This window comes from Macrosteles quadrilineatus, unplaced genomic scaffold (genome assembly GCF_028750875.1).
Source record: "Macrosteles quadrilineatus isolate MER2022 unplaced genomic scaffold, UCM_ALF_1.0 Scaffold_8__2_contigs__length_117827958, whole genome shotgun sequence".
NCBI lineage: Eukaryota > Metazoa > Arthropoda > Insecta > Hemiptera > Cicadellidae > Macrosteles > Macrosteles quadrilineatus.
In genome coordinates this window covers 59851265-59870546 of record NW_026542601.1, presented here as the reverse complement: position 1 = coordinate 59870546, position 19282 = coordinate 59851265, and the positions used below count along the sequence as shown (strand labels likewise).

The following is a 19282-nucleotide window of genomic DNA, read 5'->3' as shown; positions in this document are numbered from 1 at the left end:
TCATGGTCGTGAATTTCGAGACTTTAAAAATACGAAAAAAATACCCAGAACCTATTTAAAACTAAATAAATGTGTGTAACATGTTGCCCCCGTCCCAAAAAATATTAAAACACATAATAATAAACTACAAATCCAGTATCTACGAAGTAAAAGGCCAGGGACATGAAAACGTACGTTTTTAAATTTTCACTCAGCGATGTAGCAGCAACCCTAGGTACTTGTTAAACCTAATTTATTTATTTTATTTTATTTTACCTTCCAACGGTCAAGAACCAATTGTTGAATAGATGACTTAATCTAACTTAAACATAAACATAGAAAATAATTTTTGACAATGACATGCAGTAAGTAAATACAATTTGATTTGAGCAGTATCGAAATAGACGTATACAAAGCAGAACTTTAAATAACAACCCATGAACAAGAACAACAAATAAGAATAGTAAGTGAAAAAATAAATGAACGACAAACAATAAATATATGAGTTCCAACAATAACAATAAATATATGAGTTTTAAAATAACAATAACATATGAATTTCAACAATAACAGTAACCTAATAACCTAATGTTATTTGAATAGATTTAATTGGAAATCAATTCAGATAAATGGAATTTAGGTTTGCTGCGGCGGGGAATCTTTGGAAATATTTGAGCATAAATCCATCCAATCAGTTTGCAATGGCGGAGGTATTTCTGACCGATGTATTATCGAACATAAAAAATACAAACAAAATAACATAATTACGTGCGATTAGATTAAACTACACTCCCACCTTATATTTATTCATTTTATATATTTTTTATTAATCATTACAACCGTATGTCTATTAATACAGTAATATAGAAATATTTTAATTTATTTTTACAAGTATGATGTGAATTTTTAGAGAGAAGATTAAGAAGTTAATGAGGAGTATAGAACAGGATTAAAAGTTAAAATAAAAATAAAAAGGCCTGAAAAAAGAAAAATAATACAATTATTTTGCAACTTTTATTTCACAAGTTGATTGCCATACAATAGTAATGCACATGTAAACTACAATTTAATAATTTAGTTAAATTAACAATAAACCTTTTATTTATGGTACCACCTGAATGCTGGAAGAGAGTTTGAATTCAATCGATACTTATAACCTTGAACTTCGTTGTCAGCACCGTTACAGTATCTAGAGACAAATAAGAATTAATACAGAAAACCGGTTGAAAACTGAAATGAGGGAAATGCTCCATGAATATATTCTAGTTATGTTCCTCATCAAACCCAAAGCACGTGGGTGGCACATTATTTGGGCTGGCGTAGGCTGGGACCCTCCGAACATAAAACAAATTTAGATTAGGCTAGGGTAGGGCATTGTGTTGCCTGCCAATGGGCGGAGTGGGGCCGAGTTACTCCGCCAAGCGTCCACGCCCCAAATAGTTCCTGACTGGCAGTGAAACCAAGCTTGTTTTATTACTCTAGATTGCGATCCTTGGCCAGGGTGAGGATATTTGTATTATTGTACTAAATCCAAGAACATTTCGTAATTAGTCAATGTCCCCAATGTTAGAATAAGCAAAATTCATTGTATTGATCGGCGCAAGGATACACTCGTAAATGATTTCCTGCGTCGTTTTCGAGGTTGGGCTGTAGGATTGTACATGTGTCGTGACTTTAGGTGTTTATTTCAATAAATAATCGACATTGTGGTGGTAAAAGTTATTTCCATGAAGTGCCAGGATGACCTCGTCACCTAAAACTTCGAAGACGGATTGTGTATTGTCAAACCATCACAATCAGGTAAGTTTCAGTAAATCAATCGAGAGTCGAGCCTAGGGGGAGGGGAAGTGGGAGTGTTTTCTTGTGTCCTGTGAAGCGCGCGCGTAACGATTTGTGTTAGGGATAGTAGTGTTGTCCCTTGCTATACACCTGATGACAACCCATTTTCTTTTTGGCTCCGCCTCATTTAGGAACCCAAGTCGTCGGTGGCGTCCCCTCTCGCGCTGCTAGCAGCTACGTGCAGCAAAATAGGATCTGGACACGAAAATCTTCAGCAGGGAGGGAAGAAGATCAAGGTAGTTTCCAACACCATTCCTGCGGCTCTTCTGCAACATCTTCAGAAGGAATCTGATACCGTGGCGTCCCAGCCAAATGCTATGGCCCCACGGGACCCTCTGGGCAGCCCTTCACCGCCACAACAGGCCCAGCAGCAACCACAAGTCATAACATTGACTCAACTGCAAAATCTACTTCCTCTGCAGCAAGTGTCATCGTCTGCTAGCAATGACATCACTCAACAACTGCAGGGCCAAACTGTCAAAACATACGTATCGTCTGCTTCAGGCCTCACAACACCAACTGTTGTATCTGTACAAGGAGTACCTGGACAATTTATCCAGGTTAGTTGACCCAAATTTCATCTCAATATAAATTAGTATTAAAAGTCAATAAATCATAGAATACATACTTTAGGGGTTTTAATAAATTAAGTTAATTTAAGTTATGTAGCCTACAACATAAACTTAAATTAGTTGTATGTAACTTAACTTAAGTTAATTGTTTGTATTTTAGTTGCTTGAGCAGGTTAGCCTAGAAACATAAACAAAATGTTATCTTAACTTAGTCATGTTTATATCAACTGTCAAAGGTAAAATTAATTAAGTTTAAACAGAGAAAAATAAAAATGAAAACTCATAACAGAAACTAAGATTGGGGTAATACAGACAGTTCTGCAGAGGACCTGCAAAATATTATCGGATTAAAAATATCATAGGCTATTGATTAACTTAAATAACTTAACTTAATTTGGTTTGATAATAATATTGCCTAGAATTAAATATTAGGCTACCATATGATATAAATAAAAACATTAGCATAAACATGAATAAAGTTTGACTTTTTTATCCTAAATGTGTACAACTAAAAATGGAAGAAACTATATACATTTTTTAACCTTATAAGTTACGGTAAAAGGGTACACTTCCATATCTGTTGGCACAAACAACCGAATGAGTAATATTGATTATTCGATTGTTTTTTCCATATATCAATCGATATATCGATCGATATTTTCATTCGGTTGTTTGTGCCAACAGATATGGAAGTGTACCCCGGTAAAATAATAATATGAAGATTTGGTTGACTGAAGTATTGTTTGTTTTGTTAAAATTCGTAGAATATATTTTTCCTACAGTCACCTGACATAACTTAAAGTGGGCGTCATTGCCCTGATTATAGTACACCAAGCAGTTAGCAAAATGCTAATTGCTGCATTTACTAACTTTTGCCGGACTCTTTTTTCCGCACCAGTAACTTAGGCCTATTCCAACCAAAAAACATTAAACAGCGTGCTTTATTAGGCACGTAATCCGTCTGCACTTGGAAATAGGTTGGCAACACTTAAAGATACTACGCCTGCCTAAGTACGATCTGCTGGTCCAGTGTTCCCATTTCGTTCAACGCTTGTATTTAACCTAACCTAAAAGCGTGTTGTACGGTGTTTGAAAGTCTAATTATATATAACTTATGCTTTATAGTACCTAGGAAAAATATAATGTGTAGCACGAGTGCAAGGTACCTTTGCTGCACTCGAGAAACTTTCTACACTCGCCTGCGGCTCGCGCGTAACCATTTCACTTGTGTGCGGCAAAGTGCCCCTTCACCCACTAGTTACACACAAATAATTTGTTTTTGATTGAATAGCTTGAAACCTAATTGAAGTCTACTTTAATTGATTAAACATCAATAAAAACTAAAACAGACCATTAACTTGCCCAAGTCGATGTTTACATTTATTAAACACCATTAAAAACGTAAACAGATTATAACTTAAAACTCAATTCGATGTTTAAATCGGGAAAACAATTTTAGAAGCAATATACCACATCGAACCAAATTATAATTGGGTTAAGGAATTTGACATGTTACAGCAATTTTAGTTAGTTAGGTTAGGATAACTTAGCTTAGAAAAGTTTCATTTCAATATAAATAGTTATTTGTGTGACTAGTGGGCAAAGTGGCACTGCATACGAGAGAAATGTTTACGCATGATCAGCCGTAGTCGAGTGTATAAAGTTTCTCGAGTGCAGCAAAGGCAGTTTGCACTCGTTTTACTCACGAGATTTTTCCTACAGTTACTATGGATTAATAAATAATTAGTCTTTCAAACACTGTACAACACGCCTTTAGATTGGGTTAAATCCAAACATTGAATGAAATAAGAAACGCTGCGCCAGCTGATCGTAGGCCTAGTTGTAATATCAAGTGTTGCCAACCTATTTCCAAACGTACACGGATAACGTGCATAATAAAAGCGACACTGTTTTGTGTTGTTTGGTTGGAGTACTGGTGTGCGAACAAGTAAAATTGTGCGGCAAAGTAAGTAAATGCAGCAGCTAGCAGCTTTCTGTACTATATCAGTGCAAGGAAGTCCACTTTGTTGGGTGACTGTAGGAAAATTTTATTTTTTTAAACTTTTCATGTTCATAACAAACAATATTTCTTTATACTAGTTGTTAGCTGGTATGTTTCAATTTCTTAAAACAGCCATATAGCCTATCGGATAAAAAATTGGATATATAGAAAAATGTCATCGATAATAATGAATGTTCCCTTTAACAGGAAATTTCACCTATAATTGCTGTATATCTAAATTTAAGTTAAACCAATAAAATATTGCAGGTTCTCTGCAGAACTGTACCCAAGATTGGTTAAGGTACCGGTACTGTACATCTAACTAAGTTAGGGTATGTAGGCCCTATAACACTGATTAATTAGAAAATCAATCAGGGCTATCTAATTAACAGGGACAAAAATCGAAAATTTGTCGTAGCCTATTTCATATGATATGATCCAGCTATTGTTGAACCGTTTTAGATTCATGAAAGCTTATTAAACATAAACAATCAATACTTTCAATGATTTTATGGTGATTTTATGAGCTCACAGTATTTTTTCAATTAAAGTCAATAGGCGCTTTTTAATTTTAATTATTCTTACATTAAACTTGCTCCTCACGTTTAAGATTTTGTAAAAAAAGTTGCTTGAAATTGGGGTCGGCAGTTATCTCTGGCTCTCTACTTACACGCCACATTACTGGATTTTCCTTAAAACAAATTTGACACCCTTTTCCTAGGTTCAATCTGGGATGCAAATTAGTCAGTGTGGTTTACTTGAGAAGAATTTTTTCAGTTTGAGGAGGATTTAGGCAAAATTTGGTTGAAATAGAATGAAATTATATAGCCTCAATTTGTATTATGTGATACGGAAAAAAGCTTCCACATGCGCCCTCTCACGTTTTTTAGGTTAAGCGCCTGCTCGAAGGTCAAACCATCAAAAGTTCTGTTGCCTTGCCTAACTATACAAGTGTATTTTTATTTCAAAACTCTGGACTGTGTACAATAACATTTGTGCATGTTGGTTTACCAGCAAGGAGGGCAGCTGTTGTCGACGGGGGGAGGCAATGTGTTTAATGTGATGCAGCCGATGCAGATGCAAACAGTAACAGTCGATGGTCAAGAGGCGCTTTTTATCCCAGCAGGAGGCCAACAGGTACTGTACCTCAAAATACTGTTTAGGTTAATTCAAACATACTAACCAGCTTTAAAGTTTTGTGGATGTGTCGGGGATCAATCCCGTCCCTGCCCCACCAAAGTCTGAGACGCTAACTTCCTTTGTTATTTTACATTCTACTTTAAAACTAACCAAATAAAACAACATATTTTTTAACTGTAGTTTTGTTTGTCCTCTAGTATCATAATAAAAGAATAAGGCACATGTTAAATTAACCATAAAATATAAAACCTTAGGTTTCTATAAGTTAAGGTAAAATGGATAGGACAGAAGAAATGTATTTATTAAATCATTCTCGCCTATGATGATGTCATGCCAGAGGAACATTACAGCCTGTCTATTTAGTGTTGCCTTGGCTAGTGCCGTCGTGCTTATAGTGGCAAACAATCCGTTCCCCCGACGGTGGAACAGTAACTCATTGGCCAAGGCGTTGCACCTCGACAAGTGTAGCGTTGAGGTCTTTCTACATGCACGGGTTCAAATTCCTGACATTTACAATCCATATTGAGCTTGCTTATGTGGCTTAGCTGGAATGGAGGGCCCACCTTTAATACAAGTTGTCCAGCTTAAAGAGTGGAAATTTATGGAGTTAGATATACAGATAATGGTGTTAGTAAGATTAATAAGGATTGCACGCAACACCGGTTTTGCTTTTTTCTACATTAGTATAGGGCCTAGAGGAGGAAGGCATGGATTTTTCTTTTTTGACTTTTATTTCGCTTAAAATGCACCTAGCCTATCGTGTTGAATTAAGTTAAATATGATAACAACTGAACATAACCTACAAAAATATATAAATATAGAAGTAAAGAAACCTGGTAATGGGTTTTTTAAGACCTGAATAGAAATTTGGTCATATATTTAATATTGCTTTGTAACAATTTCAAAACATAATTACTCAATTGTTGTAGACCTAATTGGAAATCAGAATGTTAGAAAACGTGAATAAAGCTCACTACTATTCATTTTTAGGTCCAACTTGCAGGAGGTCAAACCTTGCTGACTCCAACTGGTCAGCTGATTCGCAGTCCTAATGTACTGCCAACCAGCCTTCTGCAGGGCCAGACACTGCAGTTTCCTGGAGGTAAGTCAATCAGTTTTAGACAAAAATCTGTATGTTGGGTAAAAAAAGGATTGTTAGGGATTCAAGAGCTATAAACAACTGCATTTCATGCTGAGAGTGACTCTTGTCGATTACATTGCTAGACACCTTTTTTTGGGTTTACACTATTTCACAAAATTTAGGCAGTTTAAGGGGAAGGTTTTCTGATTTTTACCACAAATTTGTTTCGCTTAGTGTATGTTGCAGATGATTGAGGGTTTGAATAAAATGTTTGTCTATATTTACTTGTTAATGTTTGCATTTGGCTGGATGGTCCAAATTATTAAGGATATTTTTAATTCCAAAAATACTACTCACACAAACTTTCTCCTACCATTATCAGTTTCTGTTGGTTTCAGGCCAGAATGTGACAGTGAGACCTGCCATGCCTCAGGTGGTACAGTTTCCACTCCAGCAGACGATCCCTGTGCAGGTGCCGATCACCACCAACAACGGCCAGACAGTGTACCATACTGTACACTTCCCTCTGCAGGCCTTCGCCACCTCTCTGCCTAACATCCTGCAGACATCCGCAGGCCAGGTGCAGATGATTCCGCAGATGTCTCAGGTAAACTATGCAATCAAGTTAAATGAAAGTTTCTGGGGCAGGGGTTGATGTCATAGTTGTTTAGATATTTAATATTCTATGCTTTAAAATAACATATGATTCTTCACTTTTATCTCACATCTGTTTACAAATAAGTTGTTATGTTTTTGAAAAATAGAAACTTTTACTGTTGCAAAAAGTGTCTCCTTTATTTAAAACTAATTAATAAAAACTAAACAATAGTGACGTTAATCAGCTTTTGAGTAACATGAGTCATCTATTCACGGGGTAATCTGTTACACTCACATTTCTGACGCTCAGAAATATTGTCATAAAAGATCACGTTGACTATTTTTTAGTCCTAAAGAGATTGACATTTTTCTATGTGATCATAAAGTTGAGATTATTTGCATCTTATTTAAATATTGGATTACAAGTTCATTGGGGACTATACAAATAAATGTCAGTCAGTACCTATCTTTAAATTGCTCATAGACATTCCATTTTCTGTAATCGATCAATTAATTGTAGGGGTGTGCGAGTACTCGAACCTTCGAGCTTTTTGGTCGAGCTTTTCATTATTCGGCTCGGCTCGAGGCATTTTGAAAAAGCTCGAAGTTCGAGCCGAGCTTTTAATACTAAGTCAAAACTAAAAAAAAAACACTTAATTTGGGTCGTAATTGGAAACAATGTTATCACAATTCTACGTTGTTCAATCATTCGAGGTTTGATAAGCACGAACCTCAGCTCAGTCAAGACGCAATGATTATCGATCGTAATTTTGAGGAGATAGTAAAGAGACAAACTACCACCTATCGCGTTGTCTTTCTAACACAGCTATTCGTATCGTAAATCGTAATATACAACGCAGTGCGAGTGCGTGATTGGCTCGTCGCTATGACGACACACGGTTGCCGTGACAACCTACAGTGCGCACTGAGCACTGCGCCTTGTGTGGGAGGGGAGATTATACCAACAAACAATTTCAGGAATTCTATTTTGGGACGGATGAAAGATAAGGAAGAAAAAAAAAGTGGTCACGTGTGCAAATGTAGTGGGCGACACAATAAGGCTGTAAACAAGTATCAATCGTCTGTCGTGTCGTTGTTCCTTGTTTGTTTACTTTTTCAGATTCCTTATCAAACGCCCCTATCTGCTATCTCTCTTTCTCTCTCTGCTCTCTCTAACAATGTACTGATTAAACAGATTGTGGTTGACGACTTTTCTACTTATAAGTTTCCCTGCGGTTATTTTAGTTCAATCAATCCCATAACCTTTCTAATGTTTATCAAAATAATTAATTATCTGTTTTGTATTTTATTTCCTTTAAACCAACCCCTATTTACCATCTGTATTTTATAGAATAAAATGTTTGTTTATAAAGTTTGACTGGCCACACAATTTTGTACCTATTTTATTTTTATTTTGTATAAAGTAACAGTTACTTTGATGATTATTTAAATATCAATAAGTGGTGCGTGCTGTAATGAATGCTTTTTATTATCAAAATAAGTAATGGATTATTAATTTTTGATAATACATGGGTCATTGAATACCATAATGTGATGTAGTTTCCTATTTGTAACTTGCAAATAATAATAATTGAGAGTTAATCCTGGAAAATGAAAAATAGTGAATGCATTCATAACCCTGTTGTCAAAACAGCAACGCGGGTGTAAGGGTTTATTGTTTCAGAGGCTAGGGTGTTTCAAGGACAAAGTGCTGGGCCTCCCGGCTCAGGGGGGGAGGGGTGGTGGTGAGACTGAGAGAGAAATGGGGGAGGAAACTGGTTTTGGCTATTTATTGATTAGTTCACCGACCCTTCTAGATAACAGAATTTAGTGACAGTGTTAAATCATCGTGTTCATTATTTCATTTCTTGTTTACTTTGTGTGTTATTCTATTAATTTTAGTGTTTTGGTCTATTTCCTCTATATGTCAATTATATATTTTTTAATATATAATTTTACTTTTTACTCTGTCTCTTCACCTTTTTTGATCCAAACCAATCATGTTCTTTTTAGCGAATTTCCCTATAGGGAAGTAGCTATTACCGTAGGTCTCATGGTAAGACTTAGGCCCGGGACCGATTTACTTTTTCATTTTAATGTCCCCAGAGGCCAAAAACACCATTCGTTCAAATGTGTATATATGTATATATATATATATATATATATATATAGATATATATATATAGATTTATATATATATATATATATGTGTCCGTGAACACGATAACTTGAGTAATTTTTATCCGATTTTGATGAAATTTGGTTTGAAGGTGTAAGGCGGGATAAACTTGAATGAGTTCGCGATCCAGCATGATCGGACCATGGGAACAGGGTTTTATGGGGGGTTTTATGGGGTAAAAATTGGTTTTTCTCACTTTTTACCCTCAAAACACAAAATTTCCCAATTTTTCTCTAAACCTTCTTAAAGAGCTTAAAAAAACAAACAATTCAGTATATCAAAGTGTTTTTGTACGGTTATTGGTTACGGAGAAAACTAAAAAAATGGTAAATTTAAAATTCCCATGTTATTCTTATGGAGAATATTGTAAAATGTTGTAGTTTGCTTGTTTATGGATATATTTTGATCAAACTTGGCAAATTTATTTATTTTATAGTAAGCTATCAATATTTTACTAAAAACACACTACTTTATTAGTTTCCTTGTAGCAGCAAACCTAGGTACTCGTTAAACCTAATGTTATTTAAATAGATCAATTGAAAATCAATTCGGCCAAATGGAAATTCGCTTAGACGGCAGGTTTGCTGCGGCGGCGGTATTGATTAATATGATTCATAAAACAAAAATATTTTGTGCATGGAAAACAACAAGAATAATCACGTGTTTTTATATTTATTTATTTATACAAAATGGAATAAAATATTCATAGTAGTTACAATATACATATTTAATCGACTTGCTAGTTGTTTTGTTGTCATTCAAGATAGCGCTGTTCTGTTATGAAAGACAATCTGATTGGCTCAGTCTGCACTGCATATCTCGTCAGGCCTTCAATCATATCCTTTTATTTCTTGCATCTTAATTTAGTTCAGTTCAGTTCTTATCGTGATTATCTACTATTTGATGTCTTGACAATTCTCAATGTTTTTAGACATATTAAAATAATATTGTGTTTATTTAAAAATTGACTGAACATTATTATTATTATGCACTTTTTGAAGAAAAATGTTTAATAATTTATTTTTTTGATAATGTTCAGAATTCAGAATTATGTTTGAAATTCCAGATAGGGTTAGTTGCAAAACATTTTTTGCTGAAAATAAAATCATAACACTCTCTAATATTTTCATTTTTTACAATTTAGTTTCCGTTAAAGAGAATCTGAATAAATTTGTTCCTTGCAACTCAATCCATGGGTATATCACCAGACAATCAAAAGATTTATATATTCCTCAAGCCAGGCTATCAAAATTTATCAAAAGTTATAAATACTTGCAAATAAAACTATTTAATAAACTTCCAATATATTTTAGAAATCAGGAAAGTATTCATTTGTATAGGTCAAAATTATCAGATTGGCTTACAAGTCGTGCTTTTTATTCAGTTGATGAGTTTTTGCAGAATGAAGATTTTTTAACGCTTAAATGTGAGGCCAAGCAGTCTTGATGATTCTTTGTTCTTGTTATGGTCTTTTCCCTGTTAATTTTAAAGTTTTTATTATTACTGATGCTTTATCCTTTTAACTTTATTTTAACATTTTCTGTAGAATATTTAATATTTTATTTAACATATGTAACAAAACATGTAATGTTTATATTACCAAACGACAATAAAGATTTATTATTATTATTATTATAAGGTGACGCTAGGAAAAGCTCGGCTCGATAAAGCTCGAGCTCGAAAATATTTTAAAAAGCTCGGCTCGGCTCGGCTCGAGGTTGAAAATCACTATTCGCACACCCCTAATTAATTGCCTTATAAAATGAAAACATCCATGTAATACATAGGACCAAAACTATGTAAAGGTTTGTCTGCACCAACATGTTAATGAAATGTTAATGAAACAAAAAGGATTTGAAACCAGTGATCTCGTGTCTAAATATGTATTGGCTCATATAGTAATAATAGTATGCATTCATACGGTCCGTTTTAACAAGTTTTTGATGGGGACGTCGGTTTAACCGGAATAACCGCTGTCCGGACTCGCCTCGGTCCCGAGGAGTCTGGATAAGAGAGAGTCTACTGAATATAAATTTGTCAAATTTTATCAAGATAGATGGAAACAAGCAAACTACAACAGCTTTACAATAACCCTTCATTAAACAAAATTATTTGTTTTTTAAGCTCTTCATGATGGTTGTATTGAAAATTGGACATTTCCATGTTTGAAGGGTAAAACAAAATGTAAAACCCCATAGTAGCCTACCTTGTTCTCATGACCCGATCTTGCTGGTAAGCAATCTTTCAAGTTTATCTTATCCTACACCGTCAAGCCAAATTTAATACAATACAATACAATACAATATTCTTTATTGTTCATTCGTTAAGAATTACAATAGTGTCAATACAATAGTGAATTGTACGTGTTAATTTCCATGATTTTCATAAAATTCCTTTATTGAGTAGAAGGGTCTTGCGATTAGCCACTTCTTCAACTCCTGGTGTAGCTTGTTGCCAGTCAGGTCTCTCAGGTAGTTAGGTAGATGGTTCCTTAGTTTGCAGCCGGTGTAGGAAGGTTTTTTTTTCCCCAAAGAGTTGTTCGGTGAACTGGTAGGGCAAATTTGGAGCCATGACGGGTGTTGTAGTGGTGTAGCTCTTGGTTTCTTGGGGGGTTTATTTCATCCACATACTTTATGGTTTCAAGTATGTAGAGAGACACCACTGTGAGGATTCCTAGGTTTGCGAATGATAGTCTGCAAGTCTGTGGTGGGACAAGGTTGGCGAGGGCTCTTATGGCTCATTTCCATAGAGCTGAGAAAATCGAAAATCGTCAATTTCCACACACCAAAAACAAATGGTGATCGGCTGACTTTTTCTGAAATAAACATTACTTTCCCTACATAAACATTACTTTCGCTAAACAAACAATACTTTGCCTGAAATCAACAAAGTTACAACTGAAGAAAAATGAATAGATTACAAAAGATCAGATTTTTTTAAAGTTTGATGAAGTAGTTTTTTCATCGGGATGAAAAACATTGTTCAATACTCGTCATGAAAGTCCCATTTCGGGGCTAGATAGTGTTTCCCCTGCTCGTCTTCGACTCGCATGTCTCTGTCTCGCCCCGAAATGAGTCACTTTCGTGTCTAGTAGTGGTGAAATATAATATTAAAGTCACACCACCTGTCATGAACTTAGGGCAAAAATATAAATTTGATTGTGCTTATTCAGCAGCTATGTTCTATTTGAATAACCAACTAGTCAACTATAGATTATAGGTGTGTTTGGTATGTGTCAGTACTCAAAAGTCAACAGCAATATGCATTCAGACAAATTATTATTGTTTTCTCATCCGACCTTTATAACTCCTGATAGGTGATTTGGTTGCTTGACAATTACACATGGTTGGCATAAACTTAATAAGCGTTTATTATTGACACACTTTTCATAGTTGGTGTAAACATGATGGTTTTCAGATGCAGCCACAGATTGCTCAGATCCTGACACCCTCAGGTCAGCTGCAGCAAGTGCAACTGGCTCAACTAGCTACACCTTCTGGCCAAGCTCAGGTAAACATGAGGCACTGTCCCATGCCAAACCAAGTGCTAAAAGCTAATACAAGACACTAGATGCTTCCTTGCTACTCTTGTTAGGCTACTTCAACTGATTTGTATAATGCCTTCTACTGGCTGGAATAATAGTTTTGACCATTGGGTATCAGTTTAGCACAATTATTTTTGTCACACCAGCATTTTTAGGCACATATATTGCTTCATCAAGAGCTATTTGTTCTGTTCTAACAATATGAAATCGCCTCTAAGAACCTGACCACACTTCAATTTGGTATGGCAAACATAACATTTAACTTAGCATAAAGGTATACATTGATACAATTTCACTCTAAGTGTTTATGTATGATTTGTACAGCGACTGATCTTTCTAAAGCATTCTTGGTAGTATCTCAGTTTATTTTAAATTTTCAGTCCCTAATTAGTAGGGGGGGCTCCAAGAATAATTTTTAGGGTAGGCCTAACAAGGATCAAGAAGGAGTTTGGTCGGGGGACGAGAGTTTTGAGGAGCTTCCCCGCTTAAAAGGGGATTTTAATATTTAATTGCAAAATAATGAGTTTTAATGCTTTCCCTTCATTTACATATAATTAAATTTCTTTAGTTATTTATGCCCCTGCTAATTAGCTTTAACACACGTAATACAATTACTAAATGTGTTGACAGGTGGTGGTTCAGCAAGCCAACCAGGGTCACGTGGTTGTTCAGAACCACAACCACAGCAGCCAGAGTCCCGGTAGCCACAACCACGTGGTTGTCCAGCAACCTAACAGTGTCAGTGTTAGTACAAACACTGCCACTACTACCACAGCATCTACCCCCTCCGCCACTGCACTGGTAAATCTCCTTTGGAGATGTTGTAAATTTATTCATAATTTCATGAGGCAATGTTTTTGATGTCCAAAAAATTTTTGACGCAAGAGGCTTGATAATGAAACTGTGAATGGTGTGGGAAGATGTAGTTTATTTGTTATACTAGTGTACCTGTTGCTCGAATTCTAGCAATTGCTAAGTATTACAGGCATTATTCTAAAACGAATAACAGTCATAATTTTTCCAATGACACCAAAACATGTCAATCGGTTCAGTAGTTTCGGAGGAGTAATCGTCACAAAAAACCTGCTTGCGTATTAAATAAGTATATAGATTCATATAATAGCGCTAACCTGCTAACACATAAAATGCAGATTAACAAATAACTTTAAAATAAATATTTCTTAAAATTGTAATGATTGGAAATTTAGACTAAATTCTATTTTGGAAAAAGAACAGTTACTATCAGTAACCACAGAAGAACCATCAACAGATGAAAATAAGACAAATAAGTTTTTTGTAAATGATTCTAAAACCAATGCTATTATAGTTCAAGGGCTCTCTCTGTTAAACACTTAGATATTGTAAAAGATTGTAAAACAGCCATGGACATGTTAAAAGCTTTAAAGGACATTTTTGTTAGGTCAAGCTCTTTTTCAAAATTAACACTTTGGAGGAGGCTTGTTAACCTAAAATGTGAAAGGAATGAGTCATTAGAAGATCATCTCCTAAGATTTGATTCGTTAGTTAGAGAATTGGAAGACCATGGGTTCAAGATTGATGGAAGTGATAAAATTTGTCACTTATTACTTTTCCTTCCGAAAGAATACGAGACAGTTATAAAAGCTCTAGAAACTCATGACAACTTGAAAATGGATTTGGTCAGATCTCGTTTGTTCTATGAAGAAGCAAAATCAAAGTCCGTAAAATCTTCTAGAGAAAGTCGACCAAGTAATGAAAATGAGGTAAGCTTTAAAAGTAACTCTGGTTGTTTTAATTGTGGCGACAGCGTCTGTTGTCACACCAAATAGAGGTCAGTACACAAGAGGAATGTCTAATCAGAGATTTTTCCGAGGTAATAGACAATTTAATAATAACCAAGGATCTTTTATTGCACTACAAGGCAATTGTCTGTTCAAAACACACTCTTTCATTAAAGAGTGCGTTTTGTATCAAGCCAAAATGATGTTTTTATTCTAGATTCATGTGAATCTAGATTTTATTCTAGAATCAAAGAAAGTAATTAAAGTGCTAGTAATTAAAGAAGATTTAATAGACAGTATGTATAAACTAGAAAACTTACCAAACAGTGTAGGAATTCACATAGCAAATGGTGAAATAATGAAAGTAGATAAGAAAGGGAAAATTAATGTGTTATTTGACAACAGGGTAATTACTATTGAGGGGCTCATTGTGCCAAACCTAAAACATAATCTTATAGCTTTGAATAAGTTAGCTGAAAAAGGCTATAAAATAGTTATTGACACAAACCACATGAAAATTATTGGTAATAAGTTTAAATTTGTATGCAATTTTGAGAGAGGTCTGTATAAGCTACACTATGAAATATTATCTAACAACAGTCAGTGTTTAGTCCCAGAGAAAGAAGATGACAACCTATGGCACAGAAGACTTGGCCATTTGAATAGAAAAAGTCTTTTAGAACTGGGAATGCCAAGGTCATCGGAACAATGTTCTACATGCATCTAAGGCATGGGTACTAGATTACCTTTTGTCAAACAGAATGAAACCACCGGACATATAGGTGAGTTTATCCATTCTGATCTCTGGGGACTAGTGGACCCTCTATCACACAACGGAGAAATATATTTTCAAGTGATAATTGATGACTTTTCTAACTTTGTAGTAGTTAACCTACTTAAACAGAACAATGAAGCAGAATATTTCTTGGTAAACTATGTAAATCAAGTTGAGACTCAGCATGGAGTGAAATTTAAGAATATTAGACTTGACAATTGAGGAGAAGTTACCTCAAATAAATTCAAGTGTTATGTCAAAAGTAAAGTTATTTGTTCTATTTCTTATTTAGATAAAAATTAAAAGATCAAAAGAAGCTAAACTGTTTTAATTAAGACAAAACAATACAAGACAATATCAGTAAAGAAAGTAAATAAAAAATATGGTTAAATAATAATTAAATAACCATAGAGGTTGAACATTATTAGATTACAGTACACTTTACCATACAGTCCACAAAGTTATGGAAAATCAGAGCGAATGAACCGAACACTGTTGACAAAATAAGAACGAAATTAATAGACTCGAGCGTACCAAAATATCTTTGGGATGAAGCATTACGGTGCTCAGCTTTTGAACTCAACAGAAGGCCTACATAGAAAGAAGGGAAACACCTGAAAAACTGTGGTATGGAAAACAAGATCTTTCCAAACTCAAGATTTTTGGATGTCAAGCATGGTTTACGTTTGTGCCTAAATCAAATCAAATCAAATCAAATCAAATCTTTTTATTGTCTTTCAGCTCTACAAAAGCAATTGACATTGTCAAATGGCATCTTATCATTAAAGCATTAAACATAGTCATAATAAATAACAGGAAGCTTGATCTTAAATAAATTATTTAAAAACTTATATCTAAAACCTCCAAGGACAAGAACTTATCTACAGAGTAAAAACATTTTAATTTTAACCATGAATGAAGGACTGTTTTGAATTTTTTTATTGGAATCGTTACTGCAGAAGGGGGCAATTTATTAAAAAATTGTATACTAAGATATTTGTAGCTATTGTGTGTAAGTGTAAGTCTTGTAATTGGTAAGTTGAGATGATGGCTATTTCTTGTGTAATGTTTATGTATGTCAGATCGGATGCTATACTGGTCTATATTCTCTTTTACGTATAATAAGCAATTTAAAATGTATAAAGATGGAAGGGTTAGGATATTTAGGGCCTTAAAATCTGCTTTGCAATCTTCCCTGGGCATTGTTCCTCTAATGCACCTGACTGCTTTCCTTTGCCATTTGAAAACGGTTTTGGCTCCTACAGAGTTACCCCATAAGAGAACACCATATTGTAGGTGAGAATGGAAAAATGCGTAGTAACAATTTAGAATAATTTGTTCACTTACATTGTTCTTTAATTTGTTAAATAAAAATACAGTTCTAGCCAATTTACTACATAAAAAGTTTGTATGCTCAATCCAATTCAGCTTCTGATCAATATGGATTCCTAGCAATTTTACTGATTTATTGTCATTAGAATTTATTCTAAGGTTAAAATGAATTTCTTCTGTTTTTGAGTTGTTAATCCTTAATTCATTTCCCCGAAACCACTCTTCAGCCAACTTTAACACCCCATCCCGTTCTTCAAGTGCTTTGTTCAGATTTTGACCACTTGTGAGGAATGTAGTATCATCAGCATAAAGAGTGGTTTTACAGGGAACAAAACAAGGCAAATCATTAATAAAAACAATAAAAAGTAGAGGCCCAAGGACTGATCCTTGAGGTATGCCAATTTTGATTTTTAACATATTAGATCTTGAATTATTTACCTGCACCAGCTGGAAACGGTTCACTAAATATGAGCTTAACAGATTTAATGATTTTTTAACTACTCCGTAAAAAGCCAATTTTTTAATAAGAATTTCATGAGAGACTGAGTCAAAAGCTTTAGCCAAATCAATTAATGTTGCAGACATATTAATTTTACCATCACAACCGTTAAAAATATCTGTGATTATATTTTCCAAGGCCTTGATTGTGGACAAATTTGATCTAAAACCAAACTGACTATCACAGAACAAGTTATTTTTTTCAAAATATGAATAAATTTGTTGGTGTAGACAGTGTTCTAATATTTTAGAAAGAATTGGGATTAGAGATATCGGTCTGTAATTATTTGGATCAGTTTTTTCCCCTTTTTTGAAGATTGGTATTGTAACTGATATTTTAAGACATTCTGGAAAAATTTCTTGTTCAATCATCATATTATATAGAATGGTAAGTGGATATATCAAAAGAGGGCCTATCTTTTTGATTACATAATTGGAGAAGCCATAATAGTCTTCAGCCTTAGAACTACTTAGTCTATTAATGGACTCTATAATATTTAATTGGGAGATTGGTGACCATTGGAATTTAGTATCAACCTTTCTTGAAGCTGAGAGTAGAGCAATAGGGTCCCTTGCACTTTGTCTGTTAAGTGAACTGTTATTATTCAGTGGTAAACAAGCAGAATTTACAAAACTATAATTTAAAACATTTATATCAACTGGAACAGAATTTTCCATCTTAGAATCATTGATTTCATTCTTTATTACATTCCAAGCAGCCCTAACTTTATTTTTTGAATTTGCAATGTACTCATCATTAACCTTGCGCTTAGACAATTTTATTTCATGTCTATAAATTTTTCTCAGTCTTAAATAATTTAATCTATTTTGTTCACTCAAGTGAGACTTGTCCTTATATATTAAAAGCATTATTCTTATCCTTTGGAGGCGATCAGTGTACCACTTAGAGCTATGTTGAGATGCTTGCTTGATATTGTCTTTATTGTTTATTTTAGTAACAATGGGACAGTTTGATTCAAAAATTAATTTTAAATTGTTCATAAAATAATCAAAACATGCATTTATATTATTATTAAAGGGATACAATTCATATGACCAGTCAACCATATTTAAATCATTTTGAAATGAATTAATAGCTTTGTCACTTAATATACGAAATTTAACCTCTTTCCTGCTCTTATTGAAAAAACTACTCATCTTTAACCATAATCCATCATGATCAGATAGACCTAAGTTAATACAATCAAAAGTAAAGTCTGTGTTTGTTAAGTTACTAATTATATTGTCTAGACATGCTTCATATCTAGTCGGTTTTGAGTTGTGACAACAACAATTAAATGACTTTAACATATTTAAAAACTCATTTACATTTTTTTTCTTTTCTCTAATGTCAAAATTTATGTCTCCTGTGATAATTATTTTACAGTGTTTGTATTTTGATAGTTCCAATAACATACATTCAAACTTATCAATAAACATTTCTTCACTAGTAGCTGGAATCCTATATACAGAAATAATTATAGTTCTATACTGTTTTAAGATTATTCCACATGCTTCAAAAACTGTTTCAATACAAATTTTACTTAAATCAATTGTTTCATATTCCAAATCTAAGCTTTTGTTTAAATATATGGCAGTGCCTCCTCTAATTGTGTTAACTCTACAGTAAGCAACTGCTAACCTAAAATTAAAGGGAACAGACAAGTCAACATTAAAATCTTTCAACCAGTGCTCATTAACACATAATATGGAGCAGTTTAACATATCCAAACAATATTGCAGCTCATTTAATTTGTTTTGAATTGATCTTATATTAATGTGTAACAACATGAGATCATTTCTATCACAACTTGGGATGTCATTTATTTTAGGATGGTTATTAAGAATTTTGTTTATCGAGCTATCAGTTGAGGCTTTATATTCTGTAAAAAATTGTTGTTGTGACCAGCTATTCTACCACTTAGTATACTATTTACAAAATCTTCACTTTTTTCATCACCACTAGAGGCCTTATTTGAATTTT

At 34.0% G+C, this 19282-nt stretch overlaps 1 protein-coding gene across 2 annotated transcripts in view; it reads left to right on the top strand.

The window, feature by feature from the left end:
* The first annotated feature begins 1591 nt into the window (after window positions 1–1591).
* LOC128999762 (transcription factor Sp4-like) overlaps window positions 1592–19282 on the top strand; it is a 44750-nt gene continuing 27059 nt past the window's right edge. The window contains exons 1-7 of one of the 2 annotated variants that reach the window (XM_054426426.1): window positions 1592–1779; window positions 1950–2378; window positions 5407–5529; window positions 6523–6634; window positions 7012–7220; window positions 12807–12899; window positions 13564–13734. In XM_054426426.1, coding sequence (XP_054282401.1) covers window positions 1720–1779; window positions 1950–2378; window positions 5407–5529; window positions 6523–6634; window positions 7012–7220; window positions 12807–12899; window positions 13564–13734 — 1197 coding nt within the window. In that variant the 5' untranslated portion in view covers window positions 1592–1719. The remainder of the gene's footprint in view (window positions 1780–1949; window positions 2379–5406; window positions 5530–6522; window positions 6635–7011; window positions 7221–12806; window positions 12900–13563; window positions 13735–19282) is intronic. The other variant, XM_054426425.1, reaches the window with a different exon arrangement.